This window comes from Lytechinus pictus, chromosome 19, assembly GCF_037042905.1.
Source record: "Lytechinus pictus isolate F3 Inbred chromosome 19, Lp3.0, whole genome shotgun sequence".
NCBI classification, from domain to species: domain Eukaryota; kingdom Metazoa; phylum Echinodermata; class Echinoidea; order Temnopleuroida; family Toxopneustidae; genus Lytechinus; species Lytechinus pictus.
The window spans coordinates 11,570,217-11,597,499 of NC_087263.1; the positions used below are offsets into that span (position 1 = coordinate 11,570,217).

Sequence of the window (27,283 nt, forward strand, 5' to 3'; positions counted from 1 at the left end):
GCATTTTGCTCAGTTAATTCTACTCTATGTATTAAGATATAAATATTTTCAGCCCGGACCATCCCTTTAATATTATTATTGTAACCTTGCTTTTGTATCTTTTAGGCCCAACTGTACACAGGGAAGTTCCCGGAGGCCACCAATCCCCAGAATGCTGGGCTGAAACTCAACCAGATGTTCAGGAAGACCAGAGAATCTGTGGAGAACATCATGAATGGATACTGCCTCCAGGAACCACACTTCAGCAAAAAGGTGAGATGTTTCAAATGGCATGCCAGCCGTGTGTCTGGTCTACAGTGTACATCCAAGCAGTGATATACAAATATTGACTACTCAAGAGGGCAATAGTAAAATCTATTGCCCCCCAAATGATCTTGATACTAAAGGCCTACTGTTTTCCCGGAGACCAAAGCCGTGTGTCTGGTCTACAGTGGACGGCAGTGGTCGGGCCCAACCGGCACAAAATGAAAAAAACACTGCTTCCATCCACAACAAGCTGTGGAATAGCCTTCCTGAAGACATTAAAAAAATGTACCTCTGTCGAAACTTTCAAAAATCTTCTAAAACCTTTTTTATTTAACTCTTAGCTCTTTATGTGCCTTGAGCACTCTACAGAGTGGATTTGGCGCTTTATAAGTCACATTATTATTATTATTATTACATGTAAGTTTCAAATGAGAAGTGTTTCAAAACTAACTCCTTGCAAAGAGGAATTGATGAACTTGTGTTAATTTCCATCCTTGATTTTGTTTTATTTGCATGATTTACATTGAACATTCTTATATTTGATAAATACAATGTATCACTCTATTTTCAAAGATTTGCTAATAATGTCAGATTGTTATTACATTGACACAAAAAAACTTTGTAATGCCGTGAAATAGCGACCACCTCTAAAATGGGTCTAGCTAGATCACTGCTGGTCTTTATCCAAGCAATGATATACAAATATTGACTAATCAAGAGGGCAATAGTAAAATATATTGCCCCCAAGTGATCTTGATACTAAAGGTCTACTATTTTCCCAGGGACCAGTAATGATAAAGATGATGTTGATAATAATTTACCTATGAATGAGTTTCAACAACAGTTCCCAGTTTGTTAACCTCCAAAAAACTGTTTTTGTCTCCTTCTAGTGTAATACCATCACAGATAAGTTAATGACATCATTGAGAGACCCCGTCCTCCCTCTTCTTGAGATGCAAGAGATGATAGCGAGCATCTCTGGGCGTGTCCCTAACACAGTGGAAGCGGACATCAGGAGACTTCTCAACAACTACTCAAGCAATATCACATCTGTCCTCTGCCAGTTTCCAAGTCAACAGGTATGTATTCTGCATTTTTTATACTGTCGAACCTGTCTTAGTGGCTACCTGTCTAATATGGCCAGTGGTCACTCATTTTGCATCCCTTGGTCAATAGCAGAACTCCTATCGTTGAAGGCAGCTTAGAAAAGGCTGTATTTTAAAAATATAGCAATGGTGGCAGTCTCATATTGTCTGAAAACAGTCTCTTGATTCCTGTGAAGAACTATTTCAAGGCAAAAGAAGGTTGCTACTCATGTTATAATTCTAAAAATCTAGCTTATTGTGAGCTGTCATCAAAATATTAAATATCAAATATATTGAATATTATGTAAGCCAAGCCACGACCTGCATTTTACATGTACCTTTAACCAATAAACTACTGAAAACTGGGTAGTCAATGTACAAAGCAAATGGAAATTGCTGAGTTCAGTAGTCAACATTTTAATATATTTCACTTATCTTTATCTCTCATTTGACCAGATTGCCAATGTATTGGATCGCTATGCAGCTACCATGCTGCAGAAGAAAGCTGACAGAGACACTTTCTTTATGCACACTCAGGGCATCGTGCAACTTGTACAACGGTGAGTGATTTGATCCCGTCCAAACTTGCCCGTTTTCCCAAACCAATCATTGAAGGCCACCGGATGCCCTATGAGGAGAATTTCATGAAACAAAATGTTAATGATTTTCACTGACTATTTTGTTCTGAGCCAATCAGATACAAGGGTTTTAGTAGCTTATAACATATATGGTGAAAATAAGTGACTATTTGTGTCACGAATTTCCCTGTCTCTAGAGTAAGACCTAGATAAGATTAAAATAATTGAGGAGTCAATCCTGTTTTTAATTATTTTTTTGAGCTGAAAATACTGATAATGGTAATCTCTTGATTAATTACGGAAGAGAGATATCATCAGGTTCACAGCATACCTGTATTCATGATAATAAACTGTTTCTCCTAAATAATGAAATCTTGTGACGTAAATTTGTTATATTCCATCTGACTTTGATGGAATATAGTTATGGAATCCAGTGTGTTGCCTTTCATTCCATTTAATCAGCTTTTACTAGATCTTAGGCCTGGAACCAGTTTAATGCAAATACATGTATACCTCAATAACATATTTTGATCATCACCTTCCGCAGCTATCGTAACGGGATCCGGGGCCACATGAAGGCCATTATCCAGGAGCTGCTCCGGCATTACCTGGACGTGGAGAAACGGTTCCAGCATGGCCCGTACGACAAGTGCGTCTTTGCGCTGAGGGACGAGTTCAAGGGGGACATGTCAACGGTCTTCAACATCATCTATTCTCATTCCCAAATTCAGAATAAGAACAAGCTCGTCGTAGGCCTCATTGTTAGTACTTATGTAGCAGTTGATGTGGTTAAATAGCACACAATAAATGTTCGCCCATATTCTGACTCCCGCCTACATGTAACTAAGATTCCCCAGTTTTTAGGGATACAGAAGGCAGAAAAAGAAGCATGCAGTTCACGTAGAACATGGAATTCACAGAACTTTGTGGAAAAAACAATTTTCCAGGCCCCAAAAAATGAAGTACGAAAGAATAAACTGAAAATCAAAGTAGAATCCAATGAAACAAATTGCATATTAAATTGAAAATCTGGTCATCAAACCTTGTGGTGTTTGTCAAGTTTTTTCTGTATGAAAGCATTTTTATAAAACATTTTTATTATTTACACTTACATGTACACTTTTATGTTACATGTATGTTATGTAAATGTCATAAAACAACACGATATATGATGTTAAGATCACCAGTCAGAGTATAATTACGAAACTGACATTTTTATTATTATTAATATTATTTGTTTGGCGTCACCTGTGCCTGGGAGGCGAAAAGTGAACTGAATCAGTATGATCCGCAGATCTCTCCTCGGTGTTTAGAAAACAGAAAACTTGAGTCTTTAGACCTTTAGTATTGAATAGCAAGGTTATACCCTCCTACTGATCCATCTACAAAAAATGGTTATAAATTAAATATATTGATAAGTTATGAAACAGTTGCTATCTCCTTCATATTGAATAGAAAGGTTAAGCCTCCAACTGATCTTTCTACATATTCTGTACCTTCCTCGAAAGCATCAAATTATCTCATGAATAATAGAATCATATATGATTTTCCAAACTGCTTTGATCTCTTGTAGGACCGGTTGAGCAGCCGTGAATCTGGTCTGACCGACGAGCTCACCCAAATCCTCAGTGAGCTGACCACTCTCAACAAAACCGACAACTCCAAGGTGGCGCTGCGATCGCGCCAGGCCCTGATCGCCGCCCACCAGCCATCCTACGAACTCCGTCACAACCAAGTGGAGTCCATTTTCCTGTCTGCCATCGACATGTATGGACACCAGTACTGTCCAGATAGTCTCAAGGTTTGTTAACATTTTCTACATCTGGAAGTCAAATTGTAAGGATTAGGTGAAACATCACTGAAATATTATGAATTTGTCTACTAAACATTTGCTCATGTGACACTTGCTCTGGTCTTAATATCTCAGAGGGCATAGGGTTAGAGTTAGGATCGTAACAGGGTTTTTGGTTTAGAGTAATTTAAAGATAAGGATTAGGGTTTATTTAGTTTAGGAGGTAAGGTTTTATGTTTATTTTAATATGCAGATTTTCCATTGGAGTATTTGTCGCGGGAGCAAATATCATGTAACCAATTTTGACACCCATTCAATCTCTGCCATTCTACTGCAATGCTGTTCAATGCTTTGATAAAAAAAGATCTACATGACTGTTGAATGTTTCTTTTATTAGTTTCAAGTTCTCAATTTCTGTTACATTTATGTATACATGAATAGAGATGAGTAAGACACCGTTGGAAATCGGAAAGAAAATATTATAACGTGATTCTGCCCTCTTAAATATACATTTCTATACAATAATAAAATCACTATGGAAATTACTTATCAGAGAAATCAATTTGGGAGGTTGGAGAGCCGTGATATTTGAAATAATTTCATAGATTAAAAGAATAAGGAATCTTATAGATAATTTATGATTTAATATTGATGGCTTAAATACTCATGCTGCAAAGATTGCTTTTCTGCACATCAGGTGGTTCGTATTATGAGTCAATGTACTTGTACATGTCCATGTTTTCTGATATCAACTATGTATTCATGATGGCACCTACATTGATTTTTTATCTCAAAGTGTGCAGTATAAAACTTACATGAGTGTGTACAGCTTATTGTTGATGTTTTCAATTTCTTTCCTTCATTTAGAAACTGATTATGTCCGAGACGACGATCTTCGACGTCTTACCAGATTTCTTCTTCCACATGAACTCGGTCGTCAGACAGGCTGCACTGGAGGTAAGACAGTTGACAATATATGCTCCAGCTAAATCTAAATGTGACCTGATAAGTAGCTTATGTGCTTTCTTAAAAGTCCTTGCCCACATTGACACAATCTGTAATTGAGGATTCTTTTTTTTGACAGGGTAAATTTTCATGCAGGTCAATAAACTTTGATCCAATATTTTTCTCTCAATAACTGTAATGGACCTCCAGAAGTATTGCTGTCTCAGAAACCGCTCATCTAAATACATTAACTTCTATTATTTTTAGCAGAATATATATGCATAATTTTATGATTTTTTTTGCTTTTTTTCCAGGTCTATATAAGACGGGCATACATTGCCTATGACCTGAACTGCCTTCAACATGCAATGCTCTCCAATGGTCTGTGCCTAGTGGAGTTCCAGTTCATGCTTCCATCTTCCCACCCTAACAGGTAAATGGAATAGTCCATAATCATGTATTCTGTATAGAGGTCATGTGATATTTTGCCATTTCCATTCCTGCAAAGGGGGTGTGCAGTATAATTATCTAGGCAAGATTGAACTCTTGTCTGGTGTCAAGCTCTTGGTCATGCCTGTGTGTTCCACCCCTGTCATAAATGGAACAGTCCCTAAATGTGTATCTTGAATTAAATGCACATGATCATGCTACTTGGTTCATTTCTGAAAGGTGTCCATCATCCATCATTCGTTGTACATGTACATGGATCATGCAAGATTTGATTTTTAAATGTTATTTTGTTTGGGCCTTTTGGAGCGTGCAATGGAGTCCTTTGCATGACTTTCTGTTACCTGCATTTTTTTTCAATGAAATTGATTATATGGTAATTTGACGATCAGTCATATTTTACTCTCATTTATTGCAGGATTGATGTCAAGCATTCATGAAAATAAAATGATTAAATTTTTCAATAGACTGCACATACATGTACATGTATTTACCCTCAGAAATAACATGCAACAATCAAAGCCATGGGACTCATCCTTGATTTTATACAGATTTATGAAAGAGTTAGCATTTAAAGCAAACACGATAGTGTTATTTTATAGCTGCTGAAAACATACTTTCTCTTGAATTGCTATTATTCCATTGTTATTTTCAGCTAATAGTATTTTCTTTGATAGTAGTGTGATATTGGTAAATTCATAGGGATTCTCATACAGATGTATCCATGTACATGTAGATGATCATATAAAAGTCATATTATTAATTTTTCATCAATAACCCAGTTATACTTCATATATTATCCAATACTAAATAAAATATTACCCAGGTCTAAACTAAATGTATTTGATGATTGAATAATCAGTTATATTATTCTCTAAACCTATGTATTTTCTCATATCAGTCTTCTATGGTATCTGTGTGCCATCGTAGTCAGGGATGCAAACCAAAAAAATATTGAAAAAAACATCTCCCTTTAGTTCAGTTATAATTTCATAACCTTTATTCATCCTTTTCAACATTTATTCAATGCAAAATTGAATACTATACATGTACATGTAGCCGTATACACAGGCTTATGTTTTAACTCATGGAACGTACATGTAATTAAAAAAAAGGCACTGAAAAGAACAAAGCAGTATACATGTATGGTGCGGTTCATGAATGAAAGGCGTATAACTTAAGCTGGTCATTATACATTCATCAAAATTGGCAATGCAATTATTTTTGTTGTTGTAATCACTGTTTGAAATGCGTTTACCCAAACCATAACAACTTCAGCCCAGCATGTATCCGTGTACCTCTTTGAACTTAGCAATGCATCCCAACTTTACCAATAATCACATTTGTGTTGGCTCAGTTGGTAGAGCGTCCACCTTAGTCGCGTCAGACCAAAAGACGTTAAAAGATGGGGAGTTGCTGCGACCCTGTTTTGCGTTCAACGATTTAAGGGATAGAGCAATGTCTCTCTGGTGGTACTCAGTGGCTGCTGGGCCCAAGATCACTCGGGCAAATTGAATTTTCGTATGATTTCTTTTTCTGATTTCTATTTTGAACAATAAAATATGGATTATTGTTAATATTATTAATGTTATTATATTATTATGTCTACTCTTTGATTTCCTTCCTAAGGTTCCTTATTACAGACAGGGGCCACAATGTCCCCGGCACTAAGAGTGTCAAAAAGAAAAAGTCTAATTCCGGCTCCAGGTGAGATACAGAATGTCGTATCAGCCTTTCAAGCCTTCTAATCTCCTTTCGGCACTTTAATCCCTTTTTGCAAGTTTTCTGCATGTTGGTGTTCAGTATTCGATGTCACCAAATTTTTGCTTTAATTCTTAATATACATGTATAACTCATTCACAACCTACAATAATCTTTTCTCTTTTTTGTCGTAATTTTCACTTAGATTTTTCTCTAATTCTTCACAAATTAAGCCACAATTAAACCCTTTTTGTCATAAGTTTTGCTTTGATATTTGTTTCATTTGTGTATCTATTTCTCACCCACAGTAACCCTTTTTTGTCATTACTTTGTCATCTTTTCCCAGAAAAGTATGGTGTGACATTGGACTAACTTGCTCTCAAATCGTGATGTGAAGCCATTAACTTTATTGTAGTGAATTGTGTCCGTATTTGTCACCGTGAATTTTTTTTATTAACACCATAATATAAAATTAAGTCCAGATTTAAACTTTAAGGATGAATGCCTGTTTTTAAATGTTTGAAAATAAATCTGCCATTTATTATAAGAGAATTTCATTTCTCGTTTTTGTCACCCTCACCAAAAATAGCATCTTTGTAGGAATTTAGATCAAGCAGTTATGAAAATATCGATAGTAAGTGGGAACCCTAAAATTTGAAGAAAAAAAATCATACTCTCAACCATATTTTATTCTCGTTAGCTTAAGTTAAAACCCAAACGTTTAATATTAGAATTCTTGTTGCTGACAAGCATCTGGATGTAAAGTCAATTTTTTTTTTCTACAAAATTTGATTAGTAAAGAACCCCTGCAATATTAAAACAGGACAAATTTAGGGTGTCTCATTTGTAATTTAAAAAACAAAAATTTTCTCTTGCCCTCTGTTTTTATTTCTCTGTTTATATCCTATTGACTGTGTTCCCAAGTTGTTGCAAAATTCTGTCCATGGTCTTTCCGCGTGCTGTGTCTGAACGATCCTAAATTGATTAATGGTTTCTTGCTGTGCCGTTCACAAAAATTTATAACTCATTTGTCTTCCTCATATTTTCTGTTCAGTTTTTGCCAATATTTATCTAGAATGTCCCTAATTAAAAATATTTCACTAGTTTTCTCTTTTCAAAGCAACTGCATTCATATAATATTGTCGCTAGGCTGTTAAGAAACTTGTATCTCAAAATTTAAACAATCTTGTTTACTAATTGGACAACATAGAAATACATGTAGCTGTATTTTTGATATACAGTGTATGAAAATTATGGCAACGTCATATTGTCTGAAAAACAGTCTTAATTTCTGGAGAGAACTCTTTCAAGGAAAGAGAAGGTTGCTTCACCTACATGTATCCTCATTTTTTGTTTTAATTATGAGATGCAAGGTTTTAACAGGCCAGCAACGATATGTTTTGAATTTTCCTATTCTCATTTAACAAATGTTTAGCTTCTTGTGCTATGCATACTTTTTGTACATGTAAATGTATTTTATAAGTGCCATGCATTTTTTTTTCAAATTCCACAAATTTTCTCTTTCTTGAATGTTATACAAAAAGTCATGTATCTAATCAAATGTATTCCTTTTTACCTTCTACGGTTTATTTCCTGTTATTTGGTTAATTTTATTTGTATGTTTGTACCTGCACATATTTTTTATTTCAATCTAAAAATAGAAAAATTAGATTTCTCTTCTGTTTTGTACTCTCTTTGGCCCGTATTTTGAACTCAGGTTTAAATTAAACCCTGGTTTAAAGTTGTGGTTTAACTGTGGAGAGCCAATGGGGCACAAATCTCTAACAGTACACATTCAATTTATTAACTCATATGACACCCAGATTGTCATAATTGTGTGGGAATGATAACTGATTTTTTTTTCATTATGAAGGCCAAAGGAAACAAAATAGTAAACACAAGAAATATACAATATAAACAGATTTTTTTAATTGTTGGCTCTCCATAATTTTAGCACAGAATTAGACCGTGGTCTAAGTTAAAACTGACCTCAGAATACGGGCCTTTCTCTTTATACTCTCTTTTTCTTTATATGTCTATCTTTAAAATTTCCACTCTCACTTAATACTCTTTATACCTCATTCTTCTTCCCTTTGGTGTACATGTATCTCTCTTTTCCTCCCTTCTTCCCTTTGTATATATAAATCTGTATATCTTTAATTTTCTTTTCTCATTCTATAATATATGTCACTCACTCTCTCATTCCCATTTGTATTATACATTAACATCATTGATTCTTTCTCACTATTCTATTCTCTTTACCTTACTGTTAAGATTTGCTGTTTATGATTTGAGAAAGTATTTTTTTCTTTTCTCTTTAAGGTTTAAATGATATTTATTGATTTGATGTATTGTGCTTGAAAATATTAAGTACTTCTTATCTTTTTTAATTTTTTTTTATATGCTTTAATGCACAAAGGAGTATAAAATATACTTTTTGATATTGTATCCGATTATGTTGTATCAATTTTGATATACTTGTAGTGTAAAATTGGCACAGTCGTCTCTATTTACCAGATGAACCATGAATATATGTTTTGTATTTTTCAGTAGACTAGTTATAAGGACATATTTTCAATATTACAATATTTTATCATGCAGCACTATTTGAAACGGCAGATGTTGCAGGGAATTATACCGATTTTTCCTGCAACACAAATTTTATAAACTGTAATTGAAGTCCAAGTACATGTACATGTAGATATCAAGAGCTGTGTCCATTGCTTGCAATACCAAGAAAAGTTTCCCCAAACTAAATTTTAAATGTATTCCTTGGCTTCCCCCACCCATTTCTGCTCCCTGAGGCTCATTGCTTAAAAGTTACTATTATGGTAAATTTGCCATCCAATGGTGACTTTCATGGAATCCTAGATTTTGATGAGCATTGTTTCCATGGTAGTTACCATTGGATAGCAAAGTTATCATAATAGTAAATTTTATGCAACGGGCCACTGATCCCTATCTACCTTTTCCCCCCTTACCCACCCCCAGTGCCCCCAGCCCGCCCCTCCCCCATACCCCTCCCATGTCATTGTTATTATCCATCATCGTTTTTGTCTCTTTCCCTTTCTTTTATGGCAGAGGAAAGAACAGCCGTGTGTAAGTCACCCGCTGCTAAATGATTGCCACAGAATGAGAATTGCATGCTCCCCCTCTTGTGATATTGCCAAAAGGGCTGTATTTAAAAAAAAATGCATGCCTAGAGCCCTCTATTGACAGAGTTTGGCCAACTTTGGCAAAGGAATCCATTCCATGTCTTTCTCTGTATGGCTCATTTTCTATTAAAAAGTGGATATATTGAGAGAGGGGGGATTTGGAAAATGCATATTAATACTTCACTTCACAGACAAGTGTACATGTACATGCACAATGTATATGGTCAATAGGCAAATATGATCAATCTTTTTGTACATCCTAACTACTTCACTTAATAAGCTAACCAAGTCATGGTCCTTTGAGAACATTACAGACTTACAAAAGCACAACAAATCAGAGACAGAAAATTTCATGAAGGTCCCATATATATAGGGGTCGGACGTACATATCGTATGAAAGTTATGGAATTGCCCAAAGTTATTTTCCAAAAACAAATAGGGTAGTATGCTGATAGCCATTGTTTAGTTAAACCTGGCTTAACTTAGACTCACTCTTATGGAGTGCCATTTGTTAACTCGTTTACCTTTTTTTCTTATCCAGCTGCAAAGAGTTGTCCAAAAATGAATCGACTCATGAAATGGGAAGAAAAGGAGAATACAAAAATAAAATGAATTTCAATGAATTATTATATTTTAATTGCTACCAATATGGAAGAAATACATGTATTATGAAGCCCAGCAATCCACATACACTGTAAGTGGTGTTTAGCATCCTAGATTAGACTAGGGTTAACTTAAACCTAGGTTTAATTATCAGAACACTACCCAATGAGGACACTATTTTTATATGCTCCCTACAAAAAAAAGATCTGACCAATCAGAGATGTTTTCCATCGACATCACTCTCTCAATATACTACTCATGTTCTGCCCCCCAAGCAATCATCTTAGAGGAGAAGTTCTTGATACATGTAGTTCTGTGGTTGTGCATGTCTGTACACTAAAATGCTATCAAAGCCTTGGAAATTTGAGCAGCTTGTCTTGTCTTTATCTTTTCTTTGCTTATTTTCTTTTAGAGTGAATATGCGTACATGTAGAGTATTCAATTTAATATTTCTACAATGCACACCAGTGTATACATGTATATAGTTTTCTGACAATGTCATTTGTCACTTGGACAGCAGTATACTGTATCATGCTTAACCTCTCCCCCAAAAAGCCATTAACAATACACATGTGTGGGGAGTGTTTCACAACGGTTAATTAAAGTGGGACTAAACGTCATGCCGAATGTGCATGTGATATTTTAATATATCATTGATAACTGTGTAGAAGAGCGCATCCCATGTGCATGTTGTTAGTAATGCGGAGATGTGTAAATTTCCAAATGCAGGTACAATATGCAACTTTCTCATTTTACATCGGATTTTATTTTGATGAAATTCTCACCGTTATACTTGTTTGGTTTTTCTCTATTGATTCAAATAAACATTTTCCTGGGGTGAAATTGACCTTTAAGTTTATGAAACATCCATCATGTCTTTTATACATTACCAATTTGAAAGGATAATTGCAAAATATGACAATTGTCTATAAAATGAAAAAAAGGGATTTCATGGTTGATAGATTAACACTGCATATTGTATGGAGACATATATGTATTATGAAAGAATTGTAATGAGTTGTTGAAAAAATGCAATATACTGCCTTTATGCAAATTTTGAAACGGAATACTTACATTGTAAACTGCCATCAATTGCATTCTGCATGATGAGATGAAGGAAAAAATGATATTTGTACTTTTACCTTTATAAACTAACTTCTAATCAACACTAACAGTTTTAATATCCAGTGGCGGGGATATGGTATTCTGAATATTTCTGATAGGCTGGGTCGCAAGGTGACCTAACTCCGACCTTTTTTTTTTACAATTTAATGATGGGAAATATACATGTAGAATTACAGTACATGACACAGACCTTGATTTAGTATTCTTATGTACATGTACATGTACCTCTTTCTTTAAAAAAAAATCTTCTCTATTTCTTTTTTGCCATTTGAAGAATCATCGGGGATGGGGAGTTTTCCTTAGAGGTTAGAATCGCTTCTTGTATTCTAGCACAGGGGAAGTACCATATTAGGGTGGGGGGGGGGTGGGGGGTTGATGGTGGCGCCTCCTATGATTAAGAGTTAGTTTGAACAAATCTGTAAAATATTAGAGAAACAGAGGGAAGAGGAGGACAGGAAGACCTGGAAAAATAGAAGAAATTTTTCAAAGAGAGAGTTTGATCATAGAAATGATATGAATACCCCCCTTTTTTTAACTACATCCTCTTTCACTCTCCCCCCTCCCTCTTATTAAATACCCTGATACTGCCCCTCCCCTACATTCTATTAGTATCTAATGTAAGTTTCAATTGTGACTTTTCTTCTGGTATGAGTAAGAGATGCTTTAGCACTACAACAGCAATTAGTACCTCTAAATATTCTTTGCCCCTTTCTGTTTGTTTACACTAGGGTTTTATGCGAAAGTGGTTGAGCCAAGATGAAAATCTTGAGCAAATGGTCATGTAGAAATGCAAGTTTAGCATGGCAATTGCAGTGAGCAAGCAATGAAAGCATGCTGGGTTAAGAAAATAGCATTTAAAGGGGAATCCAACCCAAATAAAAATTTGTTTTTATAAGGAAAAGAAAAATCAGACAAGTTGATAGGTGAAAGTTTGAACAGTATTGGACAAACAACAAGAAAGTTATGAATTTTTAAAAGTTGTAAATATTGGTAATCACTATACCCATGGAGACTTCAAATTGGCCGCATATGGGATGTCATAGTGATGTAAGGCAAGGACTACTCTTCCATGTTCTCCAATACATGTTATGGCTAAAATGTCATTTTTCCCAAAAGTTTTATTTCAAATTAATATTTTTCTTTCACAAGGACATAAAACAATATACTACATGTACCTGGGTTATATTTAGATTACTGCCCCAGGGGAATGGGTACTTAGGAGAAAACCACTAATCCCTGATAATAAAGTACATGGCCTATGGGAAAGTTGTCCTTGCCCCTTGTCATGATTTACTTATCCAGTTGCCAATTTGAAATCTACATAGTATTAGTGATCGCAATTTTAAAGCAGCTATAACTTTCTTATTGCTTGTCCGATTTCTTTCAAACTTTCACCATTCTGTCTAATTTATTTTTCTCCTTCCCAACACAACATTTAATGGCCAAGGCTGGATTCCCCTTTAAGCCTGTTGAAGAAAAGTTAGACAAGTATTAATGTTATCTTTGCCGTCCAATGGTAATTACCATGTGGTAACATGCTGACCAGGTCCCTGTCGTACAAAGAGTTGCGATTGATCTGATCAACCACAACTATGGATGGCCAGCGACATCAATATCTGAAATGCAAATTCGTTCAAAATTTTTCTAGATATGATGTAAATTCATACATTCATCGTTCTCTTGAAGATTCAGTGCAATTCTCTTTGTTTTATAGTAAGGAGATTGTGCAAATTTTCTGTCGAAAATACTATGGGATAGATGGATTTCCATACAGTTAAGATTGATTTGATCATTATTGGATTATAAACAGTTTTTTTAATGCAATGGGCCACTGGATGAAAAGAGAAAATCTAACGAGCAATAGATAGTCAAGAGTGAGTTATAGTATCAAGCTAAAAAAAAAAGTAGTAGTACATTGTAGTAGTAGCAGTAGCAGCAGCAGCAGTAGCAGCAGCTGTAGTCTGTAGTACATGCAATAGTCGTAGCAGTAGTAGCAGTAGCAGAATAAGTATTGGTTTATTGATGGTGATTTTTTACCTGATTGCTAAGAAAGCATGAATGCTTGTAAGCAAGCAACCAGAGGACCGACGGCTTAAGGTCCTCTCCGAAGGACCTGGTACTGTGGTTTAATGCCCTACCAAAGGGCACTAGCGCACCAAGTGGGAATCGAACCCGGGTCACCGGAATACGAATCCCCCGCTCTACCGACTGAGTAGTCATAGTAGTAGTACCAGCAGCAGCAGAAGTAGTAGGAGTAAAAGCAGATGTAGAAGTAGCCTTTGATCATTGTCTCCACAGAAGTAGGAGTGCAATTTGTATTTATAGATTTATAGGATATACATGTACAAGTAATAATGTGCCTAGTAGGTAGAGAAATTCGACTCTTTTCACACTGTTGCCCTACATGTACATATTGCTTCATATACACCTTAATATTGTCAATTGTGTCATAAAAATACATGTAACATGTACAATACTTCAAAATCATATGACATTGATGGTTCCCTGTAATCTGAATCGCCGTAAAATGTACATGTAACTCATCAAACCAAAAAAACTGCTTTCCATTTTAAAACACTAACCCCTTCCTGGTACATGCTCTAATTTATTTCTTCTGTTATTTATATCTTTTCCAGAAATACATGTATGACAATACAGTATATGTTTAACATGTATAATGGCTATTGTTTATCTCACTACATTGGTTGTAACAGGTCTGAATTAGAAGAGACTACATGTAAGTCTGCTCATCTAATGCATAGCAATGTACATGTATATGTATGCACCTAGACTAACACTTTCATTTCAGACTCTGATAACTGAATATGATTTACATGTAGCATGTCTTCTTAATACATTGTTTGTATGTATATAGGATCATCAAATCTCCCAGATCAGATGGCCTTCCACGAGTGGCTAGTGTCGGTGAGGAGCTAACGGGGGCGTACTTGCCCCCCTGCCAGAGGACAGGCCTCATGTGTGCCTTCTCCAGCATAGGGGACTTTGAGAAGTAAGTTCAAAGGTCAATGCACCTGCAATGTTCACCTTTCCGACCAGGGCTCCGTAACACAAAGCTTAGCAATGATCGCAGAACGTTTTTCTACGATTGATTCCATTGACTACAATGTACAATCAATCGTATAAATCAAGCATACGATTAATTGCTTACCTTTGTGTTATGGTACCCAGGGCTCTGTAACATAAAGCTTAGCCATTCATCATGGGGCTGATTTCTATGATTGATTGCATTGATTACTATGCATTATCAATTGCTGAGGTTTGTGCTACGGGGCGTAGGGTTCCTTGACACAAAGTGTAGAGATCAATTACAAAACATGCAATGGCAAATGTAAATCATTGAGTCACGAGCACTATTTTCAGAACACTGATGAATAACCAATCAGAATTAATTGTTTTATATTTGTGATCAATAGCAAATGTTTGTGTAGGTAGGCCCTGGGCGCCATTTAGTGAAGGTTGTCAGCAATATTTCAATTGTCAGACCCGACAATTTGAGTGAAATGCTTTATTTCCATTGACTGGGATGAAGTAGCGGAAGTAGTAGTTGCAACAGCAGCAGCAGCTGTAGAAATAATAGTAGTACTTTAGAAGTACATGTAGTAGTAGTAGTAGCTGTAGCAGCAGTAGTACATGTAATAGTAGTAGTAGCAGTAGTAGTAGTAGTAAAAGTAGGAGTAGTGGCTGTAGTAGTAGCAGCAGCAGTAGCAGAAGTAGAAGTATCATTAGTAGGAGTAGTAGTAATATTTATTCCTTGGAATTTGTTCCTTGAAATGCCACCGCGCTGTAAAAGGGCTGCGGGGCTAAAGCCAGGGTAATAATATCCAATTAAGCGCATAGGGATGCATTTGGCAGTGATATGCGCTATATAAGCATGTTGGTACAGTATTATCATTATAATTAATAATAATAATAGAAATCAGTGGCCTCATGAAAAATAGTAATAAAAATCTTACTTTTGTCGTTAAGATAGTTTGAATCATTGTCAAATCTCTCCTGCCCCACTATACAGATCCTTTGACGAGGTCATCGACCGCTTTGCCGACATGCACCTCAATTTCTCCCACGGTGTGGACGCGGACAACAACCCGGAGCACAACTGCGAGATCGACGAGCCGATCCACATCGTCAACATCGCTATCCAGTACAAGGAGCTGAAGAGTGATAAGGATCTCGGGGAGATGTTCATGGGGTTCTGTAGAGAAAGGGTAGGTTGGACCATCGGTGGTTTTTTATAAGGCATTTTGCGAATTACAATGTATGCATGACTTTACAAACGATTAGTGACCCTTTATTGTTCTCAATCAGATTTACAGTTTTTTTATATTAGTTCTTTGTATACTAGTATTCAATTAAATTCAATTCAAGTTTATTTCTCTCTACAATTACAATAGTAATATGTGCAGTGTATTGTGCTGCATATGCACAAAGCTTTTCTTTACAATCAACCCATCAAAAGTTATTGTGAGTTCATTTGCATAATCCATGCAAAACCCCCTTTTAGGTTTCACCATTCAAACTAATGTGGCACAGGAGGGATTATGTCCATGGCAGGCAAAGAGTTAACTTGCATTTAAATGCATTCATGGTTTCCATATAAACTTATTTTACCTGAATAACCTGGAAGCTTGCGAGAGGATTCCTCTTCATACACTGTAGCAGCAAGTGTTGTGTGCAGATTACATGTAGATTTCCTTTCCATTCACTAAAGCTTTCTAAAAATGACAGAAAATTCGTCCACACTTCAAAACTTCAGCGAAAAATTGCCAACCTGTTTTTTTTTCTCCCGCACTCTGCAGAGGCAGAAACTGTTTGACAGGGACATCCGACGTGTCACGTTCGTCATCTTCCAAAGACGGGAGTTTCCCAAGTACTTCACCTACCGAGCAAGACTGGATGTAAGTTTCAATTCAGATCAATGATTGATGTACATGTACAATGTAGGGTATATTTAATGATGCATAAGACAAATTCTTTAATAGTCAACTCAATTAAGTTTTAAAGGAACAACTGAAGTAATGATATAAAGATGTCTCCATTCAGTTCCTCTAAAGGAATACCTAAGACCTACCTTTTCTGTAAATTGTAATGGAGTGAGTTAAGCAGATAAGTTGTACTAAGTAGTTAAGTTTTCACTGCTAGTTTGCCCAAAGTTAAGTTAGGTTGCTAAGTTATTTATATTAGGTATTAAAGGTCAAGTCCACCTCAGAAAAATGTTGATTTGAATAAAAAGAGAAAAATTCAACAAGCACAATGCTGAAAATTTCATCAAAATCGGATGTAAAATAAGAAAGTTATGACATTTCAAAGTTTCGCTTATTTTTAACAAAATAGTTATATGAACGAGCCAGTTACATCCAAATGAGAGAGTCGATGATGTCACTCACTCACTATTTCTTTTGTTTTTTATTGTTTGAATTATACAATATTTCAATTTTTACGAATTTGATGATAAGGACCTCCTTGCCTGAAGCACAAAATGTTAAAATAATGGAATTCCACGTGTTCAGGGAGAAATGAAACTTCATTTCACATGATAATGACGAGAAAATCAAAATATTTCATATTTCATATAATAAAATACAAAAGAAATAGTGAGTGAGTGATGTCATCAGTTCCCTCATTTGCATACTGACCGAGATGTGCATATAACTGTTTTGTGAAATGAAGCGAAACTTTGAAATGTCATAACTTTCTTATTTTACATCCGATTTTGATGAAATTTTCAGTGTTTTGCTTGTTAAATTTTTCTCTTTTTATTCAAATCAAGTTTTTGTTGGGGTGGACTTGTCCTTTAAGTATTTAGTTACGTGTATGTTAGTGAAAGCCTTTGTAGTTTACAAGGGTATGTACCAACTGCGCAATGGATTGGATTGGAAGAAGATATTGGTGTATAGCGGGAAAAAATACTTGGGGCGGAGGAAAATTAACCCTGGAATGGTTGAAAGAGCCCTGGAAAGTAAAAAAGGAAGCACTGGAAATCCCTATTCGTCGCATTGTTAAAGGAGAATGAAACTCTTGGAGCAAGTTAACTTTTGTGAAAGCAGAAAAATCAAAGAATAAGATCAACAAAAGTTTGAGTAAAATAGGACTAGCAATAGAAGAGTTATGAGCATTTGAATGTCGAGATCACTAATGCTATGGAGATCCTCCCATTGGCAATGCGACCAAGATCTATGATGTCACAGATGAACAACTCTCCCCTTTTGGACACTGAAATTATACCCCAAAACATCTCTTTTTGCTCATTCTAATCATATGACAAACGATTCATCAATGATATAATGTTGTGAAACCTCTGTACTTGTCCTCTCATAAAGAGAACACCTCACCTTGTGATAGACTCTATAAAAGTGAGAATATAAGTGAAATAAGTACTAAAGTAATGAGGGAGTTGTACGTGTGTGACATCACAGATCTTGGTCGCATTGCCAAATGGGAGGATCTACATGGCATTAGTGATCTCAATATTCAAATGCTCATAACTTTCTTATTATTCATTCAATCTTCCTCAAACTTTCAACAATATGTTTCTTTGATTTTTCTCTTTGATATGGATTCAGCTGGTTTCAAGGGTTTCATTCTCCTTAAAGCTTATCCAATGTTGCAGATTTAGGCAGTAGGTTGGGAAAAAGAGCCCCGGAAAATGAAAACAAAATTAAAATTTGCCTGAGTAAATAGGTATATTTTGAAGTTCGGAGAAAAATTCTGTATACAGTGTAGGTTCTATATAAATATTGAATGATTATTATTAGAAATATTAATGTTGCCATTTTGAAGAATGAAAGATGATCAAGTAATTGAGCAAGTGATTTATCATCAATTTTTTTTTATCTGTGATAACTCATTCTTCCTGTCTTATCTATCAGTTCCACGAGGATCGTATCTATCGCCATCTGGAGCCAGCCTTAGCATTCCAGCTGGAGATCAACAGAATGAGCAACTTTGATTTACACCTCATGGACAGAGCCAACTACCGCATGCATCTCTATCTCGGCTCGGCTAAGGTATGAATATTATTATGATTGATGATATAGGTATTGTTGTAATCATGCCAAGTTGAAAGAACAGGTAGACAAGTGTGATGATGATGATGATGGTGGTGGTGATTATGATGATTGTGATGATGATGATTATGATGATGATGCTGATGATGATGATGGTGATGATGATGATTGTGATGATGAAGATGATGATGACGATGGTTATGAGGTGATGATGATGATGATTATGATGATGATGATGATGATGGTGGTGATTATGATGAATTGATGATGATGATGATGGTGATGATGAAGATGATGATGATGATGATGATGATGGATTTGGTGAATTTGAAATTGCACTGTTAATTGGTATTATTTTTGTAATTTTAAATTATTACTGTTAATAGGAATCAACATTGTGAATTGATTTGCTATTGCAAGTTTGAATTAATCATTGGCATTGTGAATGAATTGTTAGCATAGAGAATTTTTAGGGGCTATGTGTTATGCGTTATACAAGAACTATTTATTATTATTATTAGTAAATTGTAATTGATGTTATTCTCCCACCCGAATGCAGTTTCTGTTGTACATGTATTTAGTTGGGATTAATTGCAACTTCCATCCCCTTGTTTGCATGTGCATGTAATTTTATTTTTCAGTTCATCCAAACTCCTGTTGTACGAGACTACCATGCTGGCAGTGCTGATCATAAGCTCAAGCCCCCTGACCCACATGTAAATTTGTTTGTAAAATACCCCCCTGACATAATCGACATATTAACTCAAGTGTGCCACTCATCTTCACATTGCATTTGCAGTTTGATCTTTTTTTGCCACTAACAGTTCAAATCGATGCCTTTCAATGGGAATTTCACCCTCACAAAAAGTTTTCTTTTTAATTGTAGAAAAAATGATAAAATATATTGGTGAAGGTTAGAGAAAAATCCATCAAAGATATATATAGAATTTCGTTTTTTTTGTCATGAATAAAAAAAAAAGAAATTTGTGCATTTTTGTGACGTTATACACCGTATGCGAGAAGCTTCACATGCATCGTGAATAAAAAAAATGAAATGTCATTTTTCTATAAAAAAAAAAGGAATGGGTTTTATTATGCCTTTAGTATATCAACTGACAAAGTATTTCACACCTGCTCCAAAAGAAAGAAATTTCTAGACATCATGAATTTAATCATGAAATTTGTGCATTTGATATCACATAACAAATGGGACAGCTGCTCATATACTGTACATGTATGTACATGACATCACAAATGGTTTTTCCTCAAAACTTCACCAATATTTTTAATTTTTTGTTGTTGCTAATTTTATAACAAACTTTCCATTAGTTTGAACTTCCTCTTAAACATAGATGCCTGGTTGGTGTTTTATAAAGCTGTTCATAAAGATATCAATGACGGGAACATGTTCTTATGTGCTAAAGCAGCTACAGTACATACATGTACATGTAGGGATATCAAGTAGCACAAGAAAGGATCACCAGTCGTTCGTTAAGTCGCTCATAACTTACAAACAGCTTTATTAAACACCCACCTCTTCTGCTATCGATCTTATAGTGAGTTAGAAGAGAATCCAATATTAATAGGACCATTTGGGTGTTTGTATACAAAATGTACATTCATATATATATATACATGTGTATATATATAAATATCAATTAAAGGCAATTGAACAGGGAAAAATCCATATGAATTATGATAAAATAATAACTCAAATTACCTGTACAGTTCAAGAAAAAAACATATATGCTGAATGATTCTGGTAGAGAATATGCAAAATTTTGCTGAGAAATTAACAAACTAAGCATGGTATCTAGGCCGTTGTCTGTTCTCAATGGTAATACACTTTCCCACATATGTTAATCTGTGTTGCCAATATTTAGTGTTTTTTTTTTTTTTAGCTTAGATTTCATGATCACTTTTCTTTGCTTTCTTATGAATGCAAGTTGCAAAACTTAGATTTCCAGGACAAATGGTAAAGCATCAGTTACATGTACATGTACATTCGCTTTTATGAAATCTTGCAAAAAAGAAAATCTATGCCTGTCGGCTTCTCTATCATCGTTTTAATATTCAGTCATACCTGGTGCCAGTGATACTTCTAGCATAAATGCCTCTAAAAAGCTCAATATTTTCCCTTTTATATCCATTCCAATGTATATTATTGAATATAATGATCTTTAAAAAAACTCGATATATGTTGGTCTCATTAATTCTACATATTATGCACTGTTTATGTAAAATTTCTTTCTCCACTTTTGACGTGTTTTTGTCTCGCCTGCATACATGTACATGTAGCAGAGCGAGACTACATGTACATGTACATGTATAGGCGCCGCTTTTCCGACGGCGGCGGCGTCATCAACATTGAAATCTTAACCAAGGTTAAGTTTTTGAAATGTCATCATAACTTAGAAAGTTCATGAAACTTGGACATAAGGGTAATCAAGTATTACTGAACATCCTACTTGAGTTTCAGGTCACATGACCAAGGTCAAAGGTCATTTAGGGTCAATGAACTCAGACCATGTTGGGGGAATCGATATCGAAATCTTAACCAAGGTTAAGTTTTTGAAATGTTGTCATAACTTCGAAAGTATATGGACCTAGTTCATAAAACTTGGACATAAGGGTAATAATGTATCACTGAAGATCCTGCCTGAGTTTCAGGTCACATGATTAAGGTCAAAGGTTACTTAGGGTCAACGAACTTTGGCCATGTTAGGGTTTTTTTAGGAATTGTCATCATAACTTTGAAATTTTATGGATCTAGTTCATGAAACTTGGACATAAGAGCAACCATGTATCCCTGAATATCATATGCGAGTTTCAGGTCACATGACCAAGGTCAAAGGTCACTTGGGGTCAACAAACTTTAGCCATGTAAGGGGTATTTGAGGGATTGTCATCATAAATTTGAAATTTTATGCATTTCGTTCAGGAAACTTGGACATAAGAGCAATCAAGTATCCCTGAATATCATGTGCGAGTTTCAGGTCACATGACCAAGGTCAAAGGTCACTTAGGGTCAACAAACTTTAGCCATGTTAGGGATATTTGAGGAATTGTCATCATAACTTTAAATGCATCTAGTTCATGAAACTTGGACATAAGAGCAGCAATGTATCCCTGAATACCCTTTGCGCGTTTCAGGAGCATGGCCAAGATCAAAGGTCATTTAAAGGTTAATGACCTCTGGCCGTGTTGGGAGTATGTGTTGAATTGGCATCATAACTTAGGAAGTTTATGGATCTAGCTCATGAAACATCGACATAAGGATAATCAAGTATGAATGATTGTTTTGCACATGTCTTAGCTCACATGATCATGGTCAAAGGTAATTTTTGGTGAATGGACATATTTTGTTATATCATATTAGTGTTTTCTTCTATGAATAATAATTCATTAGCTGTTTTCAGAGGCAGCACTGCTGCTATATCGAATTGCGTAATGCAGGCAAGATTGCCAGAGGCGTTCCACTTGTTTCTTTCTCTCTCTCTCTCTTGGGAACCATTGATGTGGCACTAAATTATGCATTATATTTCATTGTACATACATATACTGTAAATACTTATTCATTTCTAGCCTAGAAAGTTGGGATTATACTAGGATTACTAACAACTTATTCCATATACAGTGTAGGTGTAACATCCACCTGTTTTTAATTTGAAGGGAAGGTTCTTATTCTTCTTTTCTTTGGATTTCTGTTCTATATTTATAAAGAGAGACTCATCACGTACTTCTTAATAATGCTCTAATACTCTATACTTCTGTGTGATGCTGTATTGCAGCACATTAATACATCTATGAATCCTTTGTATAAAATGGAATTTATATACAGTGGTGCTCAAAAGTTAGTGAACCCCATCAGAAAATGAACATATTTAGAAGTGTTTAAAGGGGAATGAAACCTTTGGAACATTTCTGTCGAAACAGAAAAATCAAAGAATAAGAACAAAGAATGTTTGAGAAAAATCGGACAAATAATGAGAAAGTTATGAGCATTTGAATATTGCAATCACTAATGCTATGGAGATCCTCTCATTGGCAATGCGACAAGAATGTGTGATGTCACATGTGAACAACTTTCCCTTTGATGGACTATAAAATACCCCCAAAATGTCTCTTTTTGCTTTTTTCTTATGGTGATACAAACTCTTTATCCATGATGTATTCTTTAAAAATCTGTATTACATGCCCTCCTATAGAAAGAACACATGATCTACCGAGAGATGTGATAAAAGAGGCAGTTTAAGTGAAATATATACCAAAGTTATAAGGAGAATTGTACACAAGTGACATCACACATATTTGTCGCATTGCCAATGTGAGGATCTCCATAGCATTAGTAATCGCAATATTCATATGCTCATAACTTTCTCATTATTTGTCGGGTTTTTCTCAATCTTTCGTTGATCTGTTTCTTTGATTTTTCTGTTTTCACACAAGCTATCTTGTTCCAAAGGTTTCATTCTCTTTTAAGTTCTGCCAAGTTTTAGATCATTAATTGTGAAGTCAGGTGATTAAGATATTACATTAATAAAGTTTGTTTCTCTGGGCTCGCCGAACATTGTGATGTTGTTGTCTACATTCAACACTCGGCATGAAGGAGTGCATTTTGTGGCGAGGTTCACTAACTTTTGAGCACAACTGTATGTTAGGGAATGAACAAGTGTGAGAAAAGAAAACAAAAATACATATGATCAGCCATCATCTTTTTCTTGTGTGTGTGTGGGGGGGGGGGGGAAGGGTGTAGGGAGGGAGAATGTCATATGAAATTGACATACACAGTACATGTTCACATTTAATTATGTACAGTGTAGATGGTTTGCTTGCAGTGCTATTTGAATTTAAAAAAATAATCACCAACATAAATACATGTACAAGTTTTATATTTGTGATGTTATCAAATTTGCTGAGAATTTCTTTTAAAATCAGAAGTGTTGCCATCCACCACCAAAAAAGTTAATGAAAAATTGTGATAAATACTTTTGTAGCACAAAATAAAATCAACTTTCCATTTGGAATACATGTATTTTGTTCTTCATATTTTGATATTTTGCTTCTATTGAAAAATCCTTTCAACACAGGTACATGCATCCTCTGTTCTTTGCTAGACTTTCTGAAAAAGGCAGAACGACATGCACTTATTTTTTTGACTATATTTACTGAAAAGCTGCTATACTTAATCACTTTTATGCTGGATGAAACCTTTCTAAAAATTTATAATTTCCTCTGTGTTTCCAGGTGGAGAAAGGTCAAGAGGTCACCGACTACCGCTTCTTCCTGCGAGCCATCATCCGTCACTCCGACCTGGTAACCAAAGAGGCGTCCTTCGAGTATCTCCAGAACGAGGGTGAGCGGATGCTCCTTGAAGCTATGGATGAACTTGAGCTTGCCTTCACCCATCCCGATGTAAGTTTGTATGATAAATCAGTGTATAATAGTTACTATTCACTGATTATTTAGATTACAGCCGTCTGATTGGTCAAAGTACATCGCAAACACCCTTGTAGATACATGTATCAATTGAGTATCTGTAGACCAAGGGCGAGAGGGCTCCTCGAAGCTGTTGATGAATTTGAGCTTGTGTTTATCCATCCTACATGTAATTTAAGTGTTAATTACAAAACAGTGTATAGTTGTTACCATTTACTGCATATTCAGATTATGACCTCCTGATTGGTCAGAAATACTGGCATGGAAGTCAACTTTGAAGGCTGATGATATTTACCAAGTACACTTTCAATTTTAAAGTGTCAAGAATGTTAAATTAAAAAACAGCCAGTTGCCTTATGAGATGCATAGGATGATTGGTAGCATGAGCTACAGGTATGCACCACAGTACACAAACTTTCACAGATGATATTACCAGAACAGTTGTTCCATCCAATGAGACTTTTCTCTTGATTTGGGATATTTCTGTATGCTCTACATGATGTTATTGGAGTCACATATCCCCCAATTTCTGAAATATAGAAGGTACAATGACACATTTTCCTTATTACCGAAACTTGTTTCGCAGTGTTGTTTCCTTTTTCATTGGAGAGCAGAATTGTTTATGCCTTCAGAATTAATTTTTAGCCTAACCACTATTAAACACTTCCCTCTTTGTAACCTTTTTTTGTAGTCCAAGCGGACAGACTGCAATCACATCTTCTTGAACTTTGTACCCACCGTGTACATGGATCCAGTGAAGGCTACAGATAGCTTACGGAACATGATCAGCCGCTATGGATCCAGGCTTTGGAAGCTACGCATCCTGCAGGCTGAGCTCAAGCTTAATGTCAAGTATGTTATGTGATCATCGATGATGATTATGATGGAGATGATGGTGGGTGATTCTGGTGATGATGATGATGGTGATGGCAGATGATTATGATGATGATTATAATGGTGATGATGATGATGATGATGAAGATGATGACGATGACGATGATGATGATGGTAATGGTGATGATGATGATGATGATAATAACAATGACGATGATGATGATGATGGTGATGATGATGATAACAATGACGATGATGATGATGATGATGATGATGATGATGATGATGATGATGACGATGATGGTTTTATGGTGATGATGATCATGATGATGTCACATGTAGCAGCCGTTACTTGGATATAACATCAATAAAAAGTAAATTCTAGATCAAAAGCAGTAACAAAATATACTGTTCCTCCTTCCTACATGTATGTTGCATAGAACTCTAAACATAGTATTCATGATTACAGAGATACAGTTTCTAATGTGAATATAAAATACAACAGGTTTCAGTATAATCAAACATTTTTTTTTTGCTGTGGGGCATGGTATTTCATGATTGCAATATAATTTGTTTTTTTGTTACAGGCTAAACGCACACAGTCCACTTCTACCGATAAGGATCTTTGTGACCAATGAATCAGGGTATCGTCTAGACATCAGTACTTACCGGGAGGAGACAGATCCTTCTACTGGTTTGGTGAGTTCAAGAGATAAATGTGTCATTCCATGGGGTTGGGGCAATTTTCATGACATACATGTACCAGAACTCCAAAACCGTGTCTCATGTAAAGAAGGCAAATGTATGCATAAAATTACCAGCAAAAATAAATGGTGTCTCACCAAGTTTTACTTCTCAAGCATCATGATGTATTGCAGATTCACACCTGAGAATTTATTGCCAATGTGATGTCCATGTAATGGATGTAAAACTCTGTATTTGTTTTGCAGCAAATCCATTAAAGATCTCAAATTTCCAACTGAATTACTATGATTGGACATCATCTTTAAGCTGACACATCAAAACTTAAGCCCATTTGAACTGATCATCTCTGTGATATATAAAAGCTGGTACCACCGTTACATGGACATCACACGATTTTGTTACCCCAACCCCATGGAATGACCCAAATATGAATATTAGGGCTGTTGGCTTTTTCTCAAGGCTTGACAGGAGAAGGAAAACAAATTCTGGTAACAGCAGAAAAGTAAATATTCACAAATTTGAACAAAGCTTATGCAGAATTACTAAAACTATAAATAATTGATATTTGCCAAATGGTCTTTCAGGAAACTGTAAAATTACAAGGTTATGAGGAGATGAAGAACAGTGAAATTACTGAAAAATTCCTGTCTATTTATAGTGTGGTCCAATATGTTGTTACATGTACATGTACCTGTGTTAGCTACACCAGGAAAAGCATGCGGTAATGAAATGAATATTATTTAAGCAAGCCTGAATTATTTTAATTACGCTTTGTTCTAAATGAGAATTCTGATTCCTCAAACTGCTCCTCTCAGCACTTTGGGGGTTGACAAAGGGGTGTGCTGTCAAACGAAGGTTTGACATAATAACCAGGGGGCCGTTTCATAAAGCTGTTTGTAAGTTAAGAGCGACTTTAAGAATGACTGGTGAATCCTTCTTACGCGTTAAACCATCGCCAATTCAATATACCATTTACCACAAGAAAGGATCACCAGTCGTTCTTAAAGTCGCTCTTAACCAGGGTTGTGATAAAAAACGTTTTTTATTAAAAAAAACAAATAAAACGTTTTTTATTGTTTTAAAACGTTTTAAATCGTTTTAAAACGTTTTTTTCTCCAACGAATGATGCAATTTTCTCTAAATCAATTAAACTATACACTAAATACAGTATGATTTAAGCTCTTGATGTTTCAAATAAGAGATTACCACAATTTTGTTAATGAATTTACAACAGAAAAGTTCATATTTCCCCCAAAATTACTAAATCATGGAAATTGAATGCCTACAAAAAAAGAACACATTAAGTAATTTGACATTTTATTCCCTAATCTAATACATGAACATATACATGAGTCTGAATCGAGGGGGGGGGGGGGCGAGGAGAATTTGCACAATGGAAGAAATTGACGTACATGGGGTTTCAAAGCTTAATTTCATTACTGGTAAATCAATATATATGCTTTATTTCATTTGAATCAATTATACCAATTTTAGTGCATGAAATACAAATTCAATTCAAATCTATAAGTAAAGCCCTTGAACTACATATTTTTTAATTCAGGAATTCTGATCAAATGTATATTAAAAACAATCAGTAGGCCTA

The 27,283-nt window shown here is 35.3% G+C and overlaps 1 protein-coding gene across 10 annotated transcripts in view; it reads left to right on the top strand.

Annotated features, from left to right (window-relative positions):
• Positions 1 to 27,283, top strand: part of LOC129282753 (acetyl-CoA carboxylase-like) — a 77,601-nt gene that overhangs the window by 27,763 nt on the left and 22,555 nt on the right. For 3 of the 10 annotated variants that reach the window (XM_064113686.1, XM_064113680.1, XM_064113683.1), the window contains 17 exons: positions 106 to 252; positions 1,137 to 1,325; positions 1,788 to 1,891; positions 2,457 to 2,670; positions 3,483 to 3,710; positions 4,569 to 4,658; positions 4,961 to 5,079; positions 6,723 to 6,800; positions 9,876 to 9,893; positions 14,553 to 14,687; positions 15,708 to 15,903; positions 16,495 to 16,593; positions 18,565 to 18,702; positions 19,344 to 19,418; positions 23,950 to 24,117; positions 24,833 to 24,993; positions 25,563 to 25,674. In XM_064113686.1, coding sequence (XP_063969756.1) covers positions 106 to 252; positions 1,137 to 1,325; positions 1,788 to 1,891; positions 2,457 to 2,670; positions 3,483 to 3,710; positions 4,569 to 4,658; positions 4,961 to 5,079; positions 6,723 to 6,800; positions 9,876 to 9,893; positions 14,553 to 14,687; positions 15,708 to 15,903; positions 16,495 to 16,593; positions 18,565 to 18,702; positions 19,344 to 19,418; positions 23,950 to 24,117; positions 24,833 to 24,993; positions 25,563 to 25,674 — 2,271 coding nt within the window. The remainder of the gene's footprint in view (positions 1 to 105; positions 253 to 1,136; positions 1,326 to 1,787; positions 1,892 to 2,456; positions 2,671 to 3,482; positions 3,711 to 4,568; positions 4,659 to 4,960; positions 5,080 to 6,722; positions 6,801 to 9,875; positions 9,894 to 14,552; positions 14,688 to 15,707; positions 15,904 to 16,494; positions 16,594 to 18,564; positions 18,703 to 19,343; positions 19,419 to 23,949; positions 24,118 to 24,832; positions 24,994 to 25,562; positions 25,675 to 27,283) is intronic. The other 7 variants (XM_064113688.1, XM_064113681.1, XM_064113690.1 and 4 more) reach the window with 5 other exon arrangements.